Source organism: Bubalus bubalis, chromosome 1, assembly GCF_019923935.1.
Source record: "Bubalus bubalis isolate 160015118507 breed Murrah chromosome 1, NDDB_SH_1, whole genome shotgun sequence".
NCBI lineage: Eukaryota > Metazoa > Chordata > Mammalia > Artiodactyla > Bovidae > Bubalus > Bubalus bubalis.
The window spans coordinates 167,423,934-167,448,861 of record NC_059157.1 but is presented as its reverse complement, the minus strand read 5'-3'; the positions used below and the strand labels follow the sequence as shown (position 1 = coordinate 167,448,861).

General features: G+C 32.9%; 1 protein-coding gene across 2 annotated transcripts in view; it reads right to left on the bottom strand.

Moving 5' to 3' along the window:
• Nucleotides 1–2,928: 2,928 nt before the first annotated feature.
• The window catches only part of PLOD2 (procollagen-lysine,2-oxoglutarate 5-dioxygenase 2), a 116,946-nt gene continuing 94,946 nt past the window's right edge, over nt 2,929–24,928 (bottom strand). The window contains exons 9-20 of one of the 2 annotated variants that reach the window (XM_025290398.3): nt 23,738–23,863; nt 21,485–21,606; nt 17,865–17,969; nt 15,409–15,534; nt 13,016–13,157; nt 11,821–11,883; nt 10,719–10,832; nt 7,228–7,293; nt 6,107–6,211; nt 4,767–4,913; nt 4,532–4,657; nt 2,929–4,353 (exon numbers count right to left, since the gene is read on the bottom strand). In XM_025290398.3, coding sequence (XP_025146183.1) covers nt 4,198–4,353; nt 4,532–4,657; nt 4,767–4,913; nt 6,107–6,211; nt 7,228–7,293; nt 10,719–10,832; nt 11,821–11,883; nt 13,016–13,157; nt 15,409–15,534; nt 17,865–17,969; nt 21,485–21,606; nt 23,738–23,863 — 1,398 coding nt within the window. In that variant the 3' untranslated portion in view covers nt 2,929–4,197. The remainder of the gene's footprint in view (nt 4,354–4,531; nt 4,658–4,766; nt 4,914–6,106; nt 6,212–7,227; nt 7,294–10,718; nt 10,833–11,820; nt 11,884–13,015; nt 13,158–15,408; nt 15,535–17,864; nt 17,970–21,484; nt 21,607–23,737; nt 23,864–24,928) is intronic. The other variant, XM_025290400.3, reaches the window with a different exon arrangement.

Here is a 24,928-nt window from a genome sequence, read left to right as displayed (position 1 = left end):
ACATATATCCCCTCTTTAGCCTCCCTCCCACCCCACTCACCACCTATAGGTCATCACAGAGCACCCAGCTGAGCTCCTTTCAATAAATAAATAAAATGATTTTATAATTAAGCACAGAGAAGTTCACTACTTATTAAAATCTACATGATTTTTTTTTTCTCCTTCTACATCCCTTAATTCTCTTTTGCAATCTAATATTTACTTTAGGATGAAGATAATTTGAAAGGAACAATATTTTCCTTAAATTACTGATAGCATGCATGATGTTTTCCTTTTATTTTGTTAAAACTGTTCTTTAAGTTGTTAACTTGCTTTGTATTGTTAAATAGGTAGAAATTCTTTTCTAATTTTTCAAAATAGTTTAAGTAATCAGATTTTTAAATCATTTTCAGTCAAGATAGAATAGCATGGTAAAAATTATCATTGTTACTTGATTTACCAAAAAAATAAATACCACGTCAAAAATCAGCAAATAACTTACTTTTCCAAATGAATATTTTCTAATTTATTTCAATCTATTAAGAATAAAACTAAAATATTAAAAACAATCTTTAAAATTAAAAAGAAAACTGCAGGACGATTCAAAATTTATAAAGTCCACATATCCCTAGTGTATATATCCACCTTTCCAATTTTCTGTTTCTTTGTACTAGAATAACTTAGCAATATAGTGTTTTGGATTTTTAAAGCATGTTTGTGTGTACAGTTTTCTAATCTTTCATTACTTCTTAGTGTATTTCTCTTTAAATGTAATCCAAAATTCATTGCTTTCATTGAAGAGCTTTATGTATTTGCCCCTGTTTCTCTCCAATGGCTTTTTATACAAAGACTCATACTAAAAGAAGTATGGAGCTTGCTATTCTGAAACATCACAGATAAACAATGTTGCTTAACAAAGGCTGCTTTCATGAAGTCTTGAAGACTTCAATTTTCCAAAACACCCAGTATCTAGGTGTTTACTGAAACTGACTCTTAACTGATAATTTTGTTTGACTTTCCTACAACTTGAAGGGATTTGTTGTATGAACCACTCTGTATTCCAATGAATGACAGGCCCCAAAAACATCATACAAGATAGGCTTTAGGGCTTAGCAAGCAATGAAATTAAGAAAGATATTTCACAGACAGGAAGACAGGAATGAAGGAATATGCAAAGAGATTCTGCCATTAGCATGGATCACTCACTTTATATGTTAATTGTTCTCCATGTTTATTCTCCAGAAAGGTGCTTGATCTGTTAGGTAAGTTACCAATAAAGGTACAGTGCTAGTATTTTTCAAAAATAAAGCAGAGGGAAGAAAATTAACATATTGGACTATTACTAAAGTATCCATACTAAAGGAAAATATTCACTTTGATTCCTATGCACATTAAGAATTAGAAGAAATGCCAAGATTAGCATTTAAAGCCCTTCAGTAATATATGTACACACACACACACACACACACTCATATACATGTACTCACAGTCACCAATACTTACTATTGACATTAATACACTTCCTTTATTCAAATTAAATTACAAATAGGATTGCTTCTTTCTTTCTACTGTTTTTATCTTTCTTTAAATTAAAAATTAGTACACAAATATATTTTCATAGTAAAAGATTTTAGTTCCTCAAAAAATTAAGAATTGCAATGATATGATTTTCCACTTCTGAGAATATACCCAAAGGAAACAAAATCATTACCCCCAAAAGTTGTTTGCACTCCCATGTTCACTGCAGTATTACTTACAACGGCAAAGATATAGAAACAACCTAAAGTGTCTATTAATCGATGAATGGTTAAAGAAAATGGAAAATATGATGTGTATACACATGCACACATATGCACACATTTGCAAGGGGAGGAATATAATTCAACCATGAAAAAGAAATATTGCCATTTGTGACAACCTGGATGAGGCTCAAAAGCATTGTAGTAAGTGAAGTAAATCAGACAAAGACAAATAAGTGTGTTCTCACTTATATATGGAATTAAAACAACTGAACTCACAGAAACAGAGAACAGATTATTGGTTGCCAAAGCTGAACATGTGTCAAGTTACAGCTTCCTCTAGCCATCTAATCCTGCCTGTTTTCCATCTTCCAAATTTTTGATCTACTTATGGGCATTTGTCACACTTTCAGTAATCACGAATTGTTCTTTTTAAAAGTATACTTCATATCATTTCAGGAAGTCTGGGATGAGGGGGAACATAGAAACTATGCTCAGTTGGTTGCCCTCATCCAAATTCTGGAAACATGGAATGAGATTAAAATAGTTACTATAAATCACCACCCACAACTGTAAAGAATTAGGACCTACTTATGTCTTTCATGTGAAGTGTACCACAAGGGACATTAAGCTGGCTTGCACTAGTGGAACTGTTTTTTATAACCAAAGTCTGTTCTGAACAGTTGGTATCCATGCCATAGCAATACATATTTAGAAGAGCATCCTTGAAGTACAATAGCATAATTCACAAATAATAAAATATGTCTTCTACCAAACTGATGGATAGTAGAAATTATTGGGTATGAAGTGCTACTAAAGAGCAGAAACAAGGTAGAATTTCAACTCTTTATCTCCTAAATCCATCTCTCAGTAATTATAACATTTTGTTCACCACATTTTTAGTGACTGGGCCCGTGCCTGGACCATAGTAGGGACTTCAAAAGCACCACTGAATAAATAAATACATAATAAACACATGTTTTGTCTATTTTCTCACTTGTGAATTAAATCAGATGAAATCCCTAGTCAGTCTGAAATCAAAGATACTACAATTCAATTGGAAATTCAATAAATAGTGTTCATTTAGTTCTGATATCAGTAAACATACCAAGCAAAATAAAATCATAGCTTATTCTATTTAGATATTCTTTCAGTCCACTCCACCATCATTCTCTTCTAAACATAAATGACAAATAATAAAGAGAACAGAAACATTTTAAATTATTTTATTTTTCATAATTTTCTAACACACAGTGTTAGAAAAATGAAATTTGGCACCATGACTTAAAACTTTTTTTCAAGTTTAACCTTTAAATTAAAAACAGTAGCTACATTGAGACTATTTAAACCTCACTCAGAATAATGGTGAAAAAAATCAAGTCACAAAATTGTGTCGGGGAATTTTTTGAAAGTGGGATAAAAGAAAAGTAATAAAAGCAGTAAGAAGGATAAAATGGAGACTATGCTGTGAAGACAAAAAAGTGAATCACCCTCCTGAAAAAAAGAATTAGGAGGAAGACAGACGGTAAAAGGGAAGAACAAAGGCTCACCAACTTTATTTTCCTGATATAAAATTCAAGTACTTAGAGTTTTATTAAAAAAAAAAAAAATCATGTGTTACTATTAAATCTCAATGAAATTTTCCTTTTCCTTATTTTCTAGAATTAAAAATGACCCTGTCTTGACATAAGGACACTTGCTGATCTCAAGTTGATGTCTGATGTGCTTTTAAGAAATCAAAAGACTTGAAAGCTTTCCTAAATCTAACATCTACTAAATCTAATCCACCTTGGAAAATTTATCTGAAGGAACATAAGGCTTGATTTCTAAGGCAAATGTAAAAACTAATCTAATAATCTAAACAAAAATGTTTTCCACTGGATATGCACTTCAGTTGTATTTTGTGCTACGTTTCTTGAGGAAAAACATTGTTTTATATATTGTTCCTCATATTCCTTCAATAACCACCAAAAAAGGTCCCAATATAGGTGGTCAAAAAAAGTACTTATGCAATTGGTTGCATACAAATTCAGTTAGAACTCCAGTTTTCCTGCATTTCAAAACTTGAAATTTTCATTTATATCCATTTTGTCTACATGTTGATAAAATTCTTCCCACTCTTTTAATAAGGAAATATTATTACTCTCATTTGTCACTTGTACATCTGTACCTGAATCAACTAAAACACAAATTTGGAAAATTGTCATTATTTTCAGAGACAATAAGTCATAGAAATAAATAATTGCTTTTACATTTTTTTTTCCTTTCTCTTCTTCAATCTGTGTTTTAAGGCTCAGAGCAGACATTTAGAAATATCAAACAATTTTTTTAGGAGAAGTTTTTCAAATGTTTAGCCTAAAGTGAAGTTGTTCTGTGGAAGTTATTTAAATACTCCTTTCATCTTCTCAAGGACTTCAAAGGCATGTTCATGCCAGTCATCCATTCCAAAACAAAATTCATTCAATGAAAAGAAAATAACTTAGGGATCTATAAATGACACAGCAATGTATCTTGTTCCATTTTTTACAGGAAGTCCTTCATGCAGATGGGTGAGTCTCCCTGGATGCATGAAACTCCAGCCTTTCCTTGGTGACTCAATAGAGCAATTGTACCTTAGAAATTTGCATCCACCTCCCTAAAAGGATAGAGAAATAAATGTATCAACTTATTATATTTCATTTTTAATGAGTGATAAAATTCAAATGATGCTATCTAAGCAGAATCTAAAAAAAAAAAAAAAAAGATAAGGCAAAGGCCATTTCATAATGACATATTTGTTTTGAAAAAATGTAATATAGAAAAACCATAATTACCTGAAAATCTTCTCCCACATTATTGAGTGCAATGTTGATGGTAAATGTAGAAGCATCATGATGAGGGCGAAGGGAGCGCTGTCTTTCAGGGGAGTATTTTACTACAAAATTCAAGAGTGCAAATCCCTAAAAAAAGCAAAGTAAACTAATGGATTTGCTTATCAATAAAAACATAAAATAGCACATTTGGGTAAAAACTGGTAGGAGTAGGTACCAGTGGTGGGAGGATAACTACCTTAGTATAATAGCCTGCAAAGACTTTCAGCGTGACTGGCGCAATAAACTCCCGGATAAAATGAAGCCATACATTCTCCAGACCAATTTGCTTCATGTGGATATCATCGGTTGGGACATTTTCATAGCCACCAGATATACGGCTATCCTGGAAAGAGCATTCATGACATCATAAAGTGTGGTCCATGGGCAATTCACACTCACTTTGTCTTGGAAATTTTTTCAACCACAAGATCATAATAGACAATAAAAATAACAGTTCAATTATGGTGTACCATCTGCTTTAATTGCAAAACTATCAAAATAACTTAGATAACACAGCTTTGCAAATGTATCAATGATGAAACAAACTATTACAGAGTAAGTAGACCGCTTTCATATTTATTTAACAGATATGTGAGGTCTAATGAGAAAATAAATACAACTGATCACCAAAGCCTTTCCATGTCCCCTTAAAAGTGAATTTTTTATTTTTTGTTTTACAGTGACCCCTCAGGAAGTCTTAGCTGCTTGATGGGCATAGATCTTGTTTGTCTGCACCTTGGACTACTACCTGTCACTGAAAATAAACTTTACCTGTTAATCTCCTCACTTCTATCTTGTGGCCCCCAAATTCCTTCCAGGATTGGTTTTCATTTTCCTACAACCTGCCAACTTCAAGTTCTTCCTCATATTTCAAACTTCTGCCTTCCTGATCAGCTGACTAGGTGAGTATATATTTGAGCAGAGGCATTAATATTCCAGAGTATTCCACTACAATTCCTTGGTACTATAAAGGAGCTGGCATCTGTGGGTTCTCGGAGGAAAAGAAAGACATTGAACCACCAACAGTAAGGCCTCCTGCCAAGTCTTTGAATGTAAATGCAGTACTGAATTACACCAAAGGCATTCAAACAGATTCCTTCTTCCTATGTTTACACACAAAAAAATAGCTTTGGCAGTCAACCAGATAAACTTTGTTTTGGTATTTTCACTATAGCTCACTGTGAAAACACAGAGAATTAAAAAAAAAGGGGAGGGGGGCACTTAGAGAAGAGCAATATCACACAATAGGCCTATATGACCTTACCATCCCCAGTCAGGGGACACAGACCCTGAAGGATCGCACCATGTAATTGGAGATGAAATTGAGGCCCAGATAGATTAAATGTTAAAAAACAATTGGCAGAATTGGATGAAAAAATATAGTTCTCTTGACAGCCCTGGGTAGCCCCTTCATTGAGATCTAGGACCAAGAGATGTAAGACAAAAAGGACAAACCTCCTCCACTTTCTCTAAATACCTATATTCCTCCTTGCCCCACATATACATTTTAGTTCTTAATGTAAAATGACAACTTACATGATGTTTCCCACCAGACCACTGGCCATAATGCTCCATTTCTTCCACCAATTCATCACAGGCTTTTTCAGAAAATATAGGAAACCAAAAAACATCTGGACAAGGCTACGTATAAAACATGACACTACCATTAAGAGAGTAACATTTTGTGACTTTTTACAAACAAATGGCATTTCAAAAGTAATGTTCAGTATTTATCTCACTTAGATGTCTTTTTAAGAAGTTTGCCCAACAATGCTGACACTACTGTTACAAACAATAGATTTTTAAAAAACAATTTCTAAGACTTTTTTTTGCATTTTAACCTCTATGAAATCAAGACGTGTTCTTAGACTCACAGTTGGCTAGGCAGCCATTGTGATAGAGTTGCTAATGACACAGGGAATGTACACCTGGTCAGATATTGATTCTGTTCTCAACATGTGTCATGTATGCATCTGTATGTGTGCAAATGCATACACACATTTAGTTGGTGTTACATTTGTTAATCTGCTCTTCGAGACATCTTTTTAAATGATACATTATGATTTGTCATTGAAATGAAATGTTATTCTGTATACAGTGCCCTATGACATACAACACCTTTGCCTCAGTAAGTCTAGCATAGCTCTTTCAATGTGCGTCATAGTTTAATTGGCAGTATTTTTTTTCCTTTCTCACAGTGAACAAGATAACAGCATCTCAGAATTAAAGGCCCTTTACATTCTCAGAAATAAGGTATTAGCAATAATTTGGAACATTAATCTAAACCAGAGTTCATTTTTGAAAGAAACCTCTTTGAGAAGTGATGTTTGGAGTCCAATTTCTTCAAAGATTAACTTTCATTGAAAGAGGCTTACACCAGAGATCTGTTAAAAATTTATTTCTGAAATGGTTATGACATTGGGAGTATGCTAAAAAAAATAGCATGACCTTAATATTACTGCTAATTTTCATTTTTCTACATGTTAAACTATATGACCTTCAAGGCTATAAAACTGGTAATTAAGTCACATGAACTTTACTTAAAGGACAGTTTCTCTACTTTCACAACACCCTCTGCTAGAGAGTATTACGTTAATAATATTTGCTACTAATATAACAAAAATGCTCTATATATCATAGTAATTTCCAATACAAACCTGTTCAACTATATTTTCAGTGAAAATCTTTGAGTAATCTCTGTTTATATACTTTTCCTTCCAGTCCTACGGGGGGGAAAAAAAATCATTGCTCAGATTAAAGCAAAAACCTTTCCATGAATACTTTAAAGGAAAATATAAAGTATATGCACCTTAGAAACTGCTCAAGCAATTTATAAATGACTATGTGTACCAGGAGAAATATCAATAACCTCAGATATGCAGATGACACCACCCTTAGGGCAGAAAGTGAAGAGGAACTAAAAAGCCTCTTGATGAAGGTGAAAGTGGAGAGTGAAAATTTGGCTTAAAGCTCAACATTCAGAAAATGAAGATAATGGCATCCAGTCCCATCACTTCATGGGAAATAGATGGGGAAACAGTGGAAACAGTGTCAGACTTTATTTTTTCTGGGCTCCAAAATCACTGCAGATGGTGACTGCAGCCATGAAATTAAAAGATGCTTACCCCTTGGAAGGAAAGTTATGACCAACCTAGATAGCATATTCAAAAGCAGAGACGTTACTTTGCCAACAAAGGTTCGTCTAGTCAAGGCTACGGTTTTTCCTGTGGTCATGTATGGATGTGAGAGTTGGACTGTGAAGAAGGCTGAGTGCCAAAGAATTGATGCTTTTGAACTGTGGTGTTGGAGAAGACTCTTGAGAGTCCCTTGGACTGCAAGGAGATCCAACCAGTCCATTCTGAAGGAGATCAGCCCTGGGCTTTCTTTGGAAGGAATGATGCTAAAGCTGAAACTCCAGTACTTTAGCCACCTCATATGAAGAGTTGACTCATTGGAAAAGACTCTGATGCTGGGAGGGATTGGGGGCAAGACGAGAAGGGGACGACAGAGGATGAGATGGCTGGATGGCATCACTGACTCGATGGACATGAGTCTGAGTAAACTCCGGGAGTTGGTGATGGATAGGGAGGCCTGGCGTGCTGTGATTCATGGGGTCACAAAGAGTCGGACACGACTGAGCGACTGATCTATCTATGTGTAGTAGACAAAATACAAACTTTCAGAAACCAGAGTTTATGTTTTCTAAACTTTGCCTGATTTTTTTTGTATGTTTAAAACATTCTGTGAAATGCAAAGTTTTTATTTATGCAGATTTATAACTCTATGTTAAATTCTGAGTAATCTTATACTGTCTATATTTGTATGCTATATTCTATGGATATACATGAGTTGTGTGTGCTTAGTCATGTCCGACTGTAGCCCACCAGGCTCCTCTGTTCATGGGGATTCTCCAGGTAAGGATAATGGAGTGGGCTGCCATGTCCTCTTCCAGGACAGTTATACATAGGCGTAGGCAAATACATGTTTTTAAAAGTGAAAGATAGGGAAAATAACTCCAGCAACAAACCTTAGTAAAAATTAGCAAATTAATCAACTTGGCCTTGCTTATATACTTTTATAGTGAATTACTCTAAAATAATTTTGATTTTTTAAAATATATTCAAAATGTGCATTTTCACTTTAGCTTTAGATGAGTATCAAAGAATGCTCAATGGGGTTACTAACATTATCATAACTTTCAGTTAACTGAAATTAAGGTTTAAGACCATGTATTGAAAAATCGATCCTCTTTATACTAACTCATGAACCCAAATCTTCTCTTAACCCAATCACTGACACAACAACCACACACTAAGATACAACAATTTTTATCAATATCAACTAAGGAATCTTTTTCCTGGGTTGAGTGTTTTACTTAAAAACCCAATATTTAAAGGGTATATCTTAAGATTCAATATCCATAATGATCATTTCTTAAATATATTTAGACTGTTTAACAAAATTCTTAGTGTTCTCTTTGCAATGTACAAATAGTAAGCAAGTAGGGAAAAACTGAGGTAAGGACTCAAAATAATTTCAATCAAAATATGTTTCAAAAAATATTTGTCTGAAATATATCTTTTGAGGCCACATTTAAAAAGGGTCCTGATAATTAATTTGCCATTCTTAGTTTTACATTTCTCTGCTTATATGTAACTCAGATATTTTTAGATATGGAAAAACCAAAATTATCTTCAAATTCTTTAACAAAATTAATTTATACATAGTATGTCACTATCAGGATCAAATTACTTATTATCCCCTTTAATATTTTTTGGTTCTCTGATTCCAAAATATGGGGGGAAATTAAAAGTAAATAATCATACATAACATTTCAGAATTTTTAAAGATTTTTAAGTATTCTTTCTTGGCATCATTATAGATTTTTTGAAGTTAAAGAAACAAGACCCTAAGATTTTACATTAAAGCATTGATATTAACTTTTTATTTTAGACTGTTTTCAAATATCATTGAACAAACTGACTTTATTAATTTTTTAATAGTTCTGATAATGGGGTAATATTAAATACTTTGCTATGGGATATCCTTCATGAGACATATCAGTCAAGCTAATTTACCAAAACTAGAACAAAGCCATGGAAAGAAAACCAGTTCCGATTTCTGATATATTCATTGCATACTCTTCAAAGATTTTAAATCTCACACAAATATCTACACTTCAGGATATAACTTGGGACTTTTTTTTCAGGAAGCTAGTATTAGCCAAGAAATCAAATAATTGTATCTCTCAAAATACCGAGTTTTAGTGCCAAAGTAAAATAGGTAATTCCATCCTCAACATTTTAAAAAAGAGCCCCTTTTCAATTCTACTCCTGTGAAAGATGGAGATACTCTGCTAAAGTGAAACATAAGTACTTTTAAGACACACAAAAAAGTCAAAAGATATTCTTTTTCCAGCAATAGAGTTTTAGAAACCATTAAATTTACTATTCCCCAAAGTCAACACTTCTACAAAGTAAAAGACAATTCTCAACAGCTGGATTGAGTTTTCGTAATTTAAAACTTGACTACTAGCAAGGAAAAAAAACCATAGATTTTAGAGAGTATTTTCCCTTGAATAAATGTGCCATGTTGCCTAAAGAAAACCAATTAAGGCAAAAAGGAATTAATTCCTGCATGATTCAAAAATTATAGAAAAGAAATAATTTCGGACATAGCTTCCTCAACTTAAGACTTTCTCTATATGCTGATTCCACTTTGCAGTTTTCTCTAGCTATCTTTAGAGTACATTCACAGAATTTTTATTTTATTTTAAAATGCATTTTCTCAAACTAAGTTCTTACATTTTCTTTCTGAAAGTCAAAATGTAATATTGTCATACATGAGCTACTCATAAACATTTTCTTCTGAAATTGAGACTGAAAATTTATTAGTGTTTTGAAATACATATAACAGAAATATTAGGAGAAATCAAAGAAACTGATAATTCCCTTATCCAAACTTAATATGTCTTTAAAAAGAAAAGTCCTTAGCCAAGAAATACAATAAATCAGGCCTGTGATTACATAATTAAAAATACTACTTTAAAGTCTCTTGCTATATTTCTGTATTATTAACCTAATTGATTTATATCCATTTAGAGTTACAAAAAATAAGTAATAAATGAAATTGAGCATGAAATACATACCACAGGATTTTCAAAAATCTGCCAGAGGTCATTGTTAAAATGGGAAATATTGTAATTAGCAGTTGATAATAGTCTTCCAAATTCGTGTCTATTAGAAATGTACATAAACACACCCTATATGCCAAAAAATAATAGTATTAATAATATTGGAGGAAAATATAGGAAAATAAGTTTAACCACAGGAAAAATTTTACAAGAGATATTAATTTTAAATTTTATCTCTTATTCAGGAACATGCATTTTTATTTTTCATATAAAACATGCATAATTTAAAATAAAAGTAGAATTTGATTAATTATGAATTCAGACACCACACAAAACTAATTGATAGCACTGACACTCAACTGAAAAAAAGAAGAGGAAGAAGGACTGTTTTTGTCCCTTTCTTATTGGTCCTAGATGTAGACATCAGGGAAAAAGAATTCCTGTTTGAAAGCAGAAATATTTTTGAGACGCCAAAGTGCAATTAATTGTACCTCTTTTGGTTTCTTTTCCTTTCAAAGAAGATATCACATTTTTAAACAAAAATTCAAATGTCAATATTTTATCAGTCTATTTCATACTTTTATGTTCTGATGTTTAAAGACTGAACACAGAAATTACTCCTGCATTGAGGCAACTAAAGAAAATCAGTTTCTTGTCCTTGCCCCAAACCTAATAAATATGGCAAACACCATTAAGGTAGGGTTGTTTCTTTTTGTACCTGTTTTAATGGTAAAAGAGTTAGTTATTAATAAAAAGAAAATTAGTGAAGAGTAATCAAATCTCATTTTAATCAGGATGTACTTTATACATACTCCTACCTCTTCTCTCCTTAAAAAAAAACTGGAGAAACTAGTGAAAGTGATTTGTATTTAATTTTTCCATCTGTCACCCATAAAATGCAAATCAGTCCAAAGAACTAAGAGTTGAATATCACACATGCCTACCCTCAACACACAAAACACACACTCACATATACAAATTCAGAACCAGTGAATACCAACAGTTTACACCAAGCTAAATGCAAAGAAGACTCTTAAAGAAACTTTACTTTTAGGCAATATACAGTATCTAGTATTTTAAGTAAATAAACAAAAATAAAAGTAAATAAAAATAACACCTTTGGGGGGCTGAGCATTTGGAATGTTTCCGGAGTAGGGGAGTCTTTTTCCCTTTGTAAAGTCTAAAATGAAGAGAAGGATTGGGTAAGTTGACCTGCACATCCACTCTCTCAGGTATTCTTAGGTAAATAAAAATAGCAGCCCTTGAGAAAAAGCTGACATTCTGAAATGTCCTTCACAGACAACATGCAGAACAAGCAAAGCTTACAGTGCACATAAAGAAACAACTCCAGCCCTTTTTTTGTTTTTCTGTTGGTCAAACATAAATCCAAGCTCATTCCTTAGTAACAGAGTTTTCATTAGACAAAGGAAAAAAAAAAAAAAAAAATGTGTAAGAGAGGCCATTCCAGGGTGCGCTGTTGAGTCAAATTAGCCAAACATGAGCACAAATTACAATCACAAGTACTGAGTACATTCAATGTAACAATGGACAAAAGTTTGTAGGAAAAACAAACATATTCAAGTAATACATGCCTTATTAAACTAGAAAAAAGTACTTGCCAACTTTCCTGATTTTACCATAAATACATTTGCTTATACAAATTTGAATAACCCAATTATTTCCAAAACATAAAACCATTTAAGTATGTTTTAAGACACACTTATACATTTTGAAAAACAATTTTCTACAATCACTTCAAGTTTTATAATGAAAATATATTATAGATTAGCAATGTATCATTAATTTTTCACATAAACAGACTACATATTTTAATCCTTCTCCCAGTTTAGTGGTAAGGAACCTATTTTTTCAAAGTATGGGATTAATAATGACAGAGAAATGGATACTGACTTTAGGATAAGAATGTGTTTTTCTTAAATATGTAAATCATCATTTCACTCAGGCTTCAACTATTAAGTTTAATTAGGTCAGATTTTTAAGTATAGAATTTCAAATTAAAGACAAATTTGTAAAAATGTAAAGTTGATTTGTAACCAATCTATGCGTACAACTGAATATCTTATTGTTGCCTGTGAGTTAGCCTAAGCCAAACTTTTTTCCAGTTGTTTCTGCAGGTGTTGCACAGGCAAATTATTCTCCATAACTGCTCCCAATATTTCAATACAGAACCAAAAAAATTGGCTAGTACTTACAAATTAGAAAGAAAAGGGCATCAAAACAAATGACACATCAACTGGTAAAGCAAGCCATCTTATAGAGACATTCAAGCAAGCCATCATCATATTCCCTACCATTTCTCTAGCATTTCGGCAAAGAGCCATATCAGGATCCAGTTTATCACGAACAAAATAGTTCCTTTCATTCATCTCTGATCGGAGGGTCTTTCCTTTAATTAAGTACACGTTAGCCATGTATGGGACATTCCATATCCCTCTGAAAGTAAAGATAAGACATTCCAAAATACCACAAATACAAAATATTTAAAGTTTTACTTTTATGGTTTTAAAATAAATGTCTTATATGTTTAAAATTTTGCATATATAAACTATGGAGTCAAGTTATACACAAACACATCTCATGATATCTAACATATGTACACACACATATACATGAGATTATTTGGTAAACACTACATGAGTGAGTGAGTGAAAGTTGCTCAGTCGTGTCCAACTCTTTGTGACCCCGTAGACTGTAGCCTACCAGGCTCTCTCCATGGGATTCTCCAGGCAGGAAAACTGGAGTGGGTTGCCATTTCCTTCTCCAGGGGATCTTCTCAACCCAGGGATTGAACCCGGGTCTCCCGCATTGCAGGCAGACGCTTTAACCTGTCATTAAGCTATCTCAATTGTCTGTAGAAAAAGGAAGATATAAACATAGCTTGAAGTACACAAGTGATGGAAGACACTGTTTATTTCATCCTTTCTTTCCCACACTTGTCTGCTTACTCTAAGCAGACAAAGTTTGTTGTTTCCTAAAAACAACAAAACAGAGGTTCCACCTGAAGGGTTATGTTTTGCTTTCACAGAACAGGAAGGGAAGATCCTGACCAAGGAAACATAGTCAGAGATTGAAAGCAATATATATACTATCATTTTGTCTTACTAGATGAGCTTCAAAGGAAATGTTCAATCAAAAATATATAGTGTGCCCACTGAATTCAGAAATTAAGCACTGGTTAAAGAGTACACTGTTTCATACACACACACATACACACACACACGTTGTAAGATGTCATTCTTTTATGCATCTCTTATACATAAGGTACATTTTTCTATTAACTAAATCAAAAGCCTCTACTTTATTCTTTTCCTTTAGACAACAATGACAGGAAGTTGAACTAAAACAGCTTAAATGAAATATGTGTTCTCTATTTCCACTTCTGTGAAGCCTTATTTCTGCCACACCCACAGACAACATCAGGCATATGGTCTATACAAATCATCACAGAAACTATTAAAGTACTTTGAAACAACAGAATATGATTGTAATAGTATTTTCTCAGCTATCATGCTTCTTAACTGCAGCTAACAAAAGACTTTATCACATTTATATCATTCAAATTATTACTGTTCTCATGCCTATTATAATTTTCACAAGCAAAACATCTCTTCACAACTCAACTGTTCAGCAAAAACTGTATGGTTTTTTTATCTAAATGTTGCTGCTGCTGCTGCTAAATCGCTTCAGTCATGTCCGACTCTGTGCAACCCCACAGATGGCAGCCCACCAGGCTTCCCCGTCCCTGGGATTCTCCAGGCAAGAACACTGGAGTGGGTTACCATTTCCTTCTCCAATGCATGAAAAGTGAAAAGTGAAAGTGAAAAGTCGTGTCCAACTCTTAGTGACCCTATGGACTGCTGCCTACCAGGCTCCTTTGTCCACGGATTTTCTAGGCAAGAGTACTGGAGTGGGGTGCCATCGTCTTCTCCATTTCTAAATGTTAACCCTCTTTAATTGAGCTGATGTATCTGAGAAATTAGGCAAAGAACTTAATATCTCAGTCACTCTGGTTGAAGTCAGCTGTTTGAAAAAAAGGATGACATTCTTCTTTATTTTAACCTTAGCAAAAAGCTAATTCAAATGTGATCATCCTTTAGTTTAAAAAATATCAACTTCTGTGTCTGAAATAAGTATAAATAATACACACACTTGTTAGCAAGTATACTCTTTTCAAACTCTAGAAAATGAAAATCATACGGAGAAGAAACTTCTCTTTGAAGCAGAATACTATCTATATCACACAGAAAATTCTTCAAAAGGAAATGATGGAAGGTTTAGTTGTTGGTGTTTTTGTTGACTCATTTATAAATTTTATAAGCTATCAAACAACGTTCATCCTGGCCACTAAATAAATTAGCTAAATGAAACTCCCTTTCCAAACTTTAAAGAATATTACTCTTCTAACAACCAGAAGATGACTACCCATGGTAATCATACACTATCTTTTAGTATTTACCACAACTGAGAGTGTGTGCCTTTGAAGATTTATGACATTAAGAACAATTTTTTAAAATATTAGTTTTATACTAGTATTGCAGGATCACAAGTGGTCTCCAGGGTCTTCAAATTTCCATTTAACATAAAGGAAAGAGATTAAAAAATGTTTGAAAACTCAATATAATATTATAAGACCATATCTTTACATAAAGATACTTCACATGAAAAGATCAATCAAGTAACTTACACTCTATTCCCTTGAACAATATCCACATAATCTTCAGATCGAGCATAGTATCCATCAGGACTCAAGGCCCCCCAGAAGTTGGACCACAGTTTTCCATGACGAGTTACAAGAGGAGCAATGATCTTCCTGAGGAGAGAGAAACAAATTCAGATAATTATCCATTTTTTAACTGCCACAAAATTATGTGTTTGGGGCTTAACAAGACAGAAAACAATAAACTTTATTTAACACATACACAGTTAGTCCAAAACACTAAAATAAAATAGAGAGGAATGTCCTCCCTTTACTTTTCCTTAAACAAGTACATTGTTGATTTTCAATCATGCTTGGTTAAAAGACTAATAAAAAAGAAAAAGTAATTGAAAATGTGAATTAAAGTATAAAAATAATTTTTAAAAGGACAATACTTACATCCAATAAAAGTGTAACTACCTTAATCGTTTATTTTAAATATTTCCAAAATTATATTCAATGAAATAAAATATTTTAATTGTTATTAGGCAGACATAACAGTCCCTAGTGCATTAAGGTATCTCATAAATATTTGTTGAATAAAAAAATTTATGAAGATGGGCTGAGATATTTGTAAATAGGCCAGTTTTCCTAAAGTTAAGTCCTGAATTACTTTAAAGTATGTTGCAATTTTTTTTTTAACTTTTATAATGGGTCGTGCTAGCCCTGGCAACACTGAACATTTTTCTGGTTTTTGACTATTTTAGAAAACAGAATAGCACTGTCTCACTATTTACCAGGAAAGGAGTCCCTTTGAGACAAGTATGTGTTACAAATTCAAAACATGTCAGATTTCTTCTTAAGGAAATCTAATTTATAATGCATCAACATTTTTCAAATGAAGTAACAAATTCTGAAATTCCACTAGAATTAACTTTAAAATGAACTAAATTGTAGTAGGGTGACACAATTTTGAAGAAAATCTCACACAACTCCTCCAAGAGGAAGGTAATAGACCAACTATCTCCACAAAAAAACCATTTCACAACACTCCAATCTTGTGAAGACCAGGTGTGCAGTTTCTTTACCTATGGAAAAGTAACACATAGTCTACAAATACACTTCATTAAAAAGTTTGTAGTTTATTTTTCCTGCTTCCTATTAGAATAAAATGCTAACCAGATACATCTATAATCTGCTTTGTTAGAATACCCACAACACTGGAAACAAAAACATAAATTAGAATCTACATATTATGCTAATTTAGGGAATGACAGTCCAAGATAACTAACAAGACCAAACACTTAATAGAAAGAAATCTTAATTATAATCTTAGCTGCCTGAAAGAGCTGGGCAAAGAGACAATGAAAGTGAAAATCCATCTGCTGTGTGCCTCAATGTTTTTGAGTATGGAATTCTAAGATTAATATTGAGCAGCCTTAGATTTTGAATAACTGAATTCTCAAATTGACAAATTATACATAGGATGGGTTAATAGAGGACAGTAGACATCTTACATGTTTTAATCATCAAATTCAAAACAGCAATTTTAACATTTCATTGCTAACCATTCTATTTGTTAAGAGAAATAATTGTGTTAATATTTGTGAACATACATAGATTAATACCTGGCACTTAACAAGCACTCATTAAAGGTGGGTTATTAGTGGAAATATTAATACTAGTAATACTATTACTGGGCTTTCCTGGTGATTCAGATGGTAAAGAATCCATCTGCAATGCAGAAGACCCAGTTCGATTCCAATCAGGAAGATTCTTTGGAGAAGAGAATAGCTACCCACTCCAATATTCTTAGTTGGAGAATCCCATAGACAGAGGAGCCTGGCAGGCTATATATAGTCCATGGGGCTGTGAAGAATCAGACATGACTGAGCAACTAACACTTTCACTTTTTTTTTCACTTTCAATACTAGTGTTTGCAGTAATAAATAAAATAAAGATTAAATCACTATAAGCTGGTATAGATGATGCCATTTTCTCACTTCAGTTAGGCTAAATAAAAACAGGTACTGCCTAATGATAATTAGTTCAGTACTAAATAAAATCACAGATCAGTCTGTGGAATAATGTGCACCTCTGAAATTTCTTTCAAATTCTAAGAACTTCCAACTCTGCTTGTAATAACTTTTTAGGTCAGAAATTTTATGAAATTCTACTTTAAAAATATCTCTAGAAAATAAAGCAATTCCAAATGTTACAGATAGATCATAATTTCATCTAGTTTAAAAAAATAGGTCAAATATAATTAATAAACATTACATTTGTGATTGTAACAAATTGAATACATCTAAATTTTCATTGGGTTATTTTCTATTTGACTTCTCTAAAAAATACAAATTCTTAGAATTGAAAGTTGTAAAAAATAATCTCTTGTGAGTTTCCTCAATTTGCTAAACACAGATAAGTAATTACAGCATGTCCACATAGATGCAGAAAATAATTATAATTTTAAAAATAAACTGACATTGAATCATATATAGTACCTGTTTTGTTCAATCAAAATTTTCAAAGTCCTTGGATTTGTCAAAACAACATCTGCATCCACACTAAAGTAATATTCACAGTTTTCATCCTGACGGCAAAAATCCCTGTTGTTGAAAAAGAAATAAAATAAGCATTAAATAAAGCAAATATTTGAAAATACTGGTTGAAAAATGTTAACATAAATCTCATGTAAAATATGGTTTTTCTAAAATACTTTTCTAATCAAAATAGTAAAACAATATCCAAAAAGGTAAATATTACTTTAAATTTCAAAATGGTCAGTTGATCGACACAGATGTTCATGGATAGAGCAACACTAAAAATTTTAGGGCAAGTGAAATATATTTTCAAGCCATAAAATACTTTAAACCATAAAGCATCAGGTCAAATGGGCAATTTATAGTTCAGCATTTAGTCCTCTCTAAAAGGGAAACATACTTTATATTAATGTTTTTGTCAACAGAATTTTTGCACAAATCAAAATATTTTCTGCACACACACACACATACTCACAGAGCAAAATTCTGTATATCTACAATTTAGTTTAAGTGAAATCTTGGAGGTACAGGAGTATAACTCTTAAGGTATTAATACTTTTTAAACTTGATTTACATGGAATTCTAAGATAATCACTGCCCTGCTTCTTTTATTGGGACATGGATTATGATGTATGCTGTTCCTGGTACAGTCTGGAGCATTATCATCAGGAACACAAAGGAATGAACTACTTGTGATACGTGACATGCTTCCAAGTATTGTGGTTTCTGCATTTGGGGTTCTTTCTGAGCTCTCCTCTGACACTGCTTATCCAAGTTATCATTTTCTGCTATTGACAGTATTTATCTCCATAACACATTTGTTTCTAAGCAACTGTCAAACAGGATACCAGATAGAAAGATTGTTAAAATTGTTCAAAAAAAAAATTAGAGGAAATTATTTTAAAATACTCTAACTATGTATGGTGACAGATGGTAACTAGACATTGTGGTGATTATTTCACAACATATACAAATATTAAAGCATTATGTTGCACACCTGAGACAAATATTATATGTGAATTACACTCAATATAAAATAATAAACTAAAAAAAAATTTTTTTAAAGCATCCCAGATTATCTTGGATAAAAATTGAAACATTTATACTACATGACTTCAAGATGAATATAAATTCTTGGTAATAAAATGTGGCATTCATCTTAGAGCAACAAGACAGAATAGAGAGTTCCCAATTATGCATAAATACTCAGTCACCTAATTTAGGACCAAGGCCAAGTCAATTAAGTAGGAAAAGAAAAGCCTTAAATTAAAAAGGAGTGGGTCTCTGTAACAACCTAGTGGGGTGGGATGGGGAGAGAGATGGGAGGAAGGTTCACAGGGAGGGCACTTATGTAAATCTATGGCTGATTCATGTTGATATTTGGCAGAAAACAATAAAATTTTGTAAAGCAACTATCCTTCAATTAAAAAATAAATAATTTTAAAATAAGAAATAAAAGTAGTGTTGAAACAACATTCTAAAGGAGATCAGCCCTGGGCTTTCTTTGGAAGGAATGATGCTAAAGCTGAAACTCCAATACTTTAGCCACCTCATGCGAAGAGTTGACTCATTGGAAAAGACTCTGATGCTGGGAGGGATTGGGGGCAAGAGGAGAAGGGGACGACAGAGGATGAGATGGCTGGATGGCATCACTGACTCGATGGACATGAGTCTGAGTGAACTCCGGGAGTTGGTGATGGACAGGGAGGCCTGGCATGCTGCGATTCATGGGGTCGCAAAGAGTCGGACATGACTGAGCGACTGATCTCTCTCTGATCTCTCTGAAACAACTGGAATTTCATTTTCAAAGAATAAAATTTGACCCCTACTTCACTCCAAACACAAAAAGGTATTCAAGATGAATTGCAGATTGAAACATCTTAGACATAAATGATAGAATGATAAAGCTTATGAAAGAAAAATTTCAAAGAATGGATTCATGACATCAGAATAAGATTTCTTAAATAGAAAATAAATATCAAAGTATAAAAAAATGAAACAGAATTTTATTAGATTAAAATTTCTTCTCATTAAAAGGCAATTCTTAAAAAGCCAGAATAAGATATCTTTCCATACCCAGTAGGGTGGCTAAAATAAAAAGGTGGGCAATAAATGTTGAGAAACATGTGGAGCAGCTGGAGCTCTGCCACCTTGCTGTTATAAGTGTAAAATGTCCATTCATTTTGGACTATTCAGCAGTTTCTTAAAAAGTTAAACATAATCTATCCTAACCCTGGGCCCTAGTTAGTCCATTCCTTGGTATTTTCCAAATATATTCTAAAGGATATATGTACACACATGCACACACACACACACACATGCACACACACAAAATACATTTTATTCACACTTCTAATAAAGAATCTTCATTAGCAGTCTTATTCAAAATGGCCGGAAACTCTACATAACCTAATGCCTATCAACTGTAGAGAATATAAAGCACTTATAATATATTCATATGGAAAAATACTAGTCAGCAATGAAAAAGAATGAACTGCTGATAATTTTAATGACATAAGTAAATTAGAGAACACTGTGCTGAGGCAAAGTCAGACACAACAGAGCACATTCAGAATTTTTTAAATTAGAGAAAACAGGTTCTAAATGTGGACCCAAGGTACTCTCCAATGATTAAGTTACAGAACCCTTAGTATTAATATCAGTTTGATTTTTCCAAGGTCTGTTTTCCTGCCAGTCCTTAAATGCCCACAGTAGGCACTGTCTATCACTCTGGGCAGAGCTTCCATAGCACATTACAAGAATATATCCTGCTAAGAAGTGATCATCTCTTACATTTTAATCAGTAGCTCTCTAACCACTGATGGGCATATTCAACAATCACTGAATAAATGATTGTCTTTATTGCAACCAAAATTTTATAAATAATCTGTCTGAAGTTATTAAAGGGGCTAGACAAAGGACCTATAGCATTTCCTTTATGGTTATAGTACTATTTAGATCATGCATGCATACATGCTAAGTCGCTTCAGTCATGTCCAACTCTTTGCGACCCCATGAACTACAGCCCACCAGGCTTCTCTGTCCATGGGATTCTCCAGGCAAGAATACTGGAGTGGGTTGCCATTTCTTCCACCAGAAGATCTTCCCAAACCAGGGAATCAAACCCTCATCTCCCTGTGGCTCCTGCATTGCAGGCAGATTCTTTACCACTGAGCCACCGGGGAAGCCCAGGAGGTAACTAAAATATCTGAAACATACATTTCTGTCCCACAAAACCTTCAGCTAATACATATTTAAACCACTGTTACATCAGTCACATGACTCATCTGTCTGAGGATTTAAATATTGAACTGAAGTTCAATTAATAGTTTCATTAAATATACTGACTCTCAGCCATTAATAGAAAATTGTAAATAATTTTCATGCCCCTTTAGACATAAATACATTCAAACATAGATATAGTTCTAAAGCAGAGGCTTGCTCATGTGTGGATACACACACATACATGCACACATACACACACATGTGCACACAGTTGAGACATCCAAGTTTAGAATATTAATTTTGAAGAAAAGTTTCTTTAGTAGATACTGGTAGAATTTATATTTGTTAAAACATACATTCCCATGTTTCTGGCTTCAGCTTGACTTAGATTTTCTTCTGGTCCTACTATTTTTATAGTAGTGATTTCATGTTTAGCTTTATCAAAAAATACTTTGATGTCCTTTTCATGATAAACTTCCTGTAACATATTTTAAAAATTTAAAATTAGTTTCAAAAAAAATAAAAGTAGTGAGAGAAAATAAGACGACTGAAGTTTTCATATTGAAGGATGACTTCACGTTCAAAATTATGAACTCCACAATTCACATATTCACTCAATTACAGACAAAATGATAACTCTATTAAATGTTTTATATATATAAATGTCATCTAAATATCACAGGAAGAACCTAAAATAAGATACATAGGAATTTTTTTAAGATACTTTAAAATTCTTTTAATATCTACTTCTAGACAGATCCTTGCATTAATACTTTTTTTTTTTTTTCTTGCATTAATACTTAAACACTGAGTGCTATAAAACATTTCTAACTTGAGAGGGAAAAAAGGCTTGTGGTAGAGAATCTTAGATATGTGTTGTAAAATATCCATATAAATATCTATTAAACCTAACCGATTTATCTGTTATCATCTTTTTTATAAAATAAATATTACAATGTTATTTTAAGCAGAGAGAAAAAATTATGGTCATATAAAGAGTCATTTTTTAACAAAAAGAAGGGAAAATTAATAAGATTTTATTGATAAAGAAATATGATGAGAAAATAATCAACATCAAAAGTCATCAAACTAGTGTGATTCGACTGTGCTAAAATTTAGATAAGATTATCTCCATCATTAGAGAACTTCAGAGCTTTTTATTTCTCAAATCTCACTAAGTATTTTAGAAAGCTTTTCACAGCTCGTTAAAATGACATCATGCAAAAGCTACAGAGAGGTAAAATTTTGAATAAAAGAAGATAAAAACTTCTGTTATCAAGGGGTTTTAGGTCCTATGAAAGGAGGAAAAGTGTAAGGCACATTCCATAAAAAGAAAATACTTTAAGTAATATATTACAATGCATTTTATAAAAAGCAAATGCTCAGTGCAGTCACCCTTTAAAACTTATTTGAGCTAGTTTTTTGCAAATATATTAAATAAAATAGTCTCTGGAAAAGGCAAATGACTAGTTGATATGTACATCAGGAAGAAAGAACAATGTTAAACTAAAACTATTAAGACAAAAGAGAGAAAAAAACTATATTCATGGTTATTGAGTTTCTCCAGATGATAATAAATGTCAACAGTTTCAATGTGAAAGAGATAAGTAAATGGAAAAACATTGAGGAAAAATGTCTTTAAGTTTAGACTATATGTGGGAGGTTTTTGGGAGGATCTGAATATTTTTTGAAGGAAATGAAAGCCTTTGGGAAAGAGTATGTCATTGTGTGATTAATCAAAACAATACTGTATCTGGAAGACATTTCAAGTTCTGATGTTAGGTACTATCACCAAGTGCATGCTGAGCTGCTTCAGTCATCCGACTCTGCGATCCCCGGTCTGTAGCCTGCCAGGCTCCTCTGTCCATGGGATTCTCTAGACAAAAATACTGGAGTGGGTTGCCATGCCCTTCTCCAGGAGATCTTCCTGACCCAAGGACTGAACCCGCATCTCTTGCAATACAGGCAGATTCTTCACTGTCTGAGCCACCAGGGAAACCCGGGTATTATCATTAACTATTATTTTATGACCAGTTCTATAAAAGTAAGTGCCAGTACGAACCCAAAGCCAAAGGACTATAGACTCTTTGACATCTCTTCATTATATACTAGGTTAAATTTATTAAAATGGCTGATAGTCAACCATTTTTGATCTATAAAAAAACTGACAGCTTCATGTGGCTCATCCCAATACTATGATACTAGTTACTGGATTTGAAAATACTTAGGTGCTAAAGAGGCAAGTAAGTAAGTAAGTAAGTGTTAGTCACTCAGTTGTGCCCAACTCTGTGAACCCATGGACTGCAGCCCACCAGGTTCTCTGTCCATGAGATTTTACAGGCAAGGTTACTGGAGTATGTCACCATTTCCTTCTCCAGGGGATCTTCCCAACTCAGGGACCGAACCCGGGTCTCCTGCACTGCAGGCAGATTCTTTACTGACTGAGCTACAAGGGAAGCCCCCTAAAGAGGCAAAGCAGTAATGATTTCAAAACCCCCACTGAATTTAACCCAAATTTTAAAATTTTTTATACATGAACAAATAATAACAAATAGTTTCAACTAAGATCAAAGTTTTCACATAAAATAATTTATTTTTCAAATACTTACTTTGTTATGAATAAAGAATTTAAGTGCTTCTTTTGGGTAATCCAGTGTCAACAATGTGTTCAGAAATCGAGGTAGGAAAGGGGTTGGTTGCTCAATAAAAACACCTATTGTTACATTTGGATAGACCTTTGTTTTATGGCAAACATAAAAACAAATTATCATTAGCATGGTTTTACTTTAAATTCTATGCAAATATTAATCAATACAGCACAAAACATACTATAATATCAGTACAACATAACTTTGATTGCCCAGTGGCAATTCTCTAATACATTTTTGAGGACCCCATCAATGATTTTTACCAAATAACATCTTGACATTATGATTCAGGTTGAAGAGGAAGCTCACTTCGGTACTTATTACAGGGACACTATAATTAAGGTTATTGCCTGCTCTAGTGTTGACTGTTCCCTTTAAAGTAGTCCTAAAAGAAACTTTCTTTAGATATGAATCTATTTTGACAGCTTCATCTCAGAAGCCAAAATGCTAACTGTGCTTTCTTGTTTGTTTCCGTGGCTTGGAAACTGAATGGTTAATCTGTGGCTCAAATACAGTAATCATAGAGATTATTATGAGAAACCTCATTTAGCCTCATTACTAAAATCATGAGACTTTATTTCTATGTTTGAATCTTTTATTATGTTATATATAAGGAAAGCTATTTTGCATCACTAATATATCTTATCTTGTGTCGATCTTAATATATTTTCTTAATTTCTATTTGGGTAAGTGTTAGAGGATGGCTTGTTTTTCACTCATTGCATGAACAACTCTGAAATATCTATTATTTGTCAATCCTCGTGATCAGAAACATTTAGAAAATAGAGGGAAAGTTCCTGGCTTGGAAACTTAAAATGGTTGAGGAAGACAGAAACATAAGTAAACAACCATGCAATAGTATTTTTATTGGAACTATATGAAAGATTTCTTTATAATGCCTTTTTAAACCCATGGTTTGAAGCCTGACTTTAGATTTTTAAATTACAAATTATATACAAATGGGTGAAGGAGATCAAAAGGTAAAAAGAAAAGACAAATAAGTACATCACACTATTGAACAAGAAAAATTTTTAAATAACAAAAAACTTCTAAAAATAAAGATTACAGATTTTTTAAAGTGCCATATATGTTAAGTGCCAAATTAGGCACCTCTCCCCCATCTTTTCACACATAATACCTCATGTATTCCTC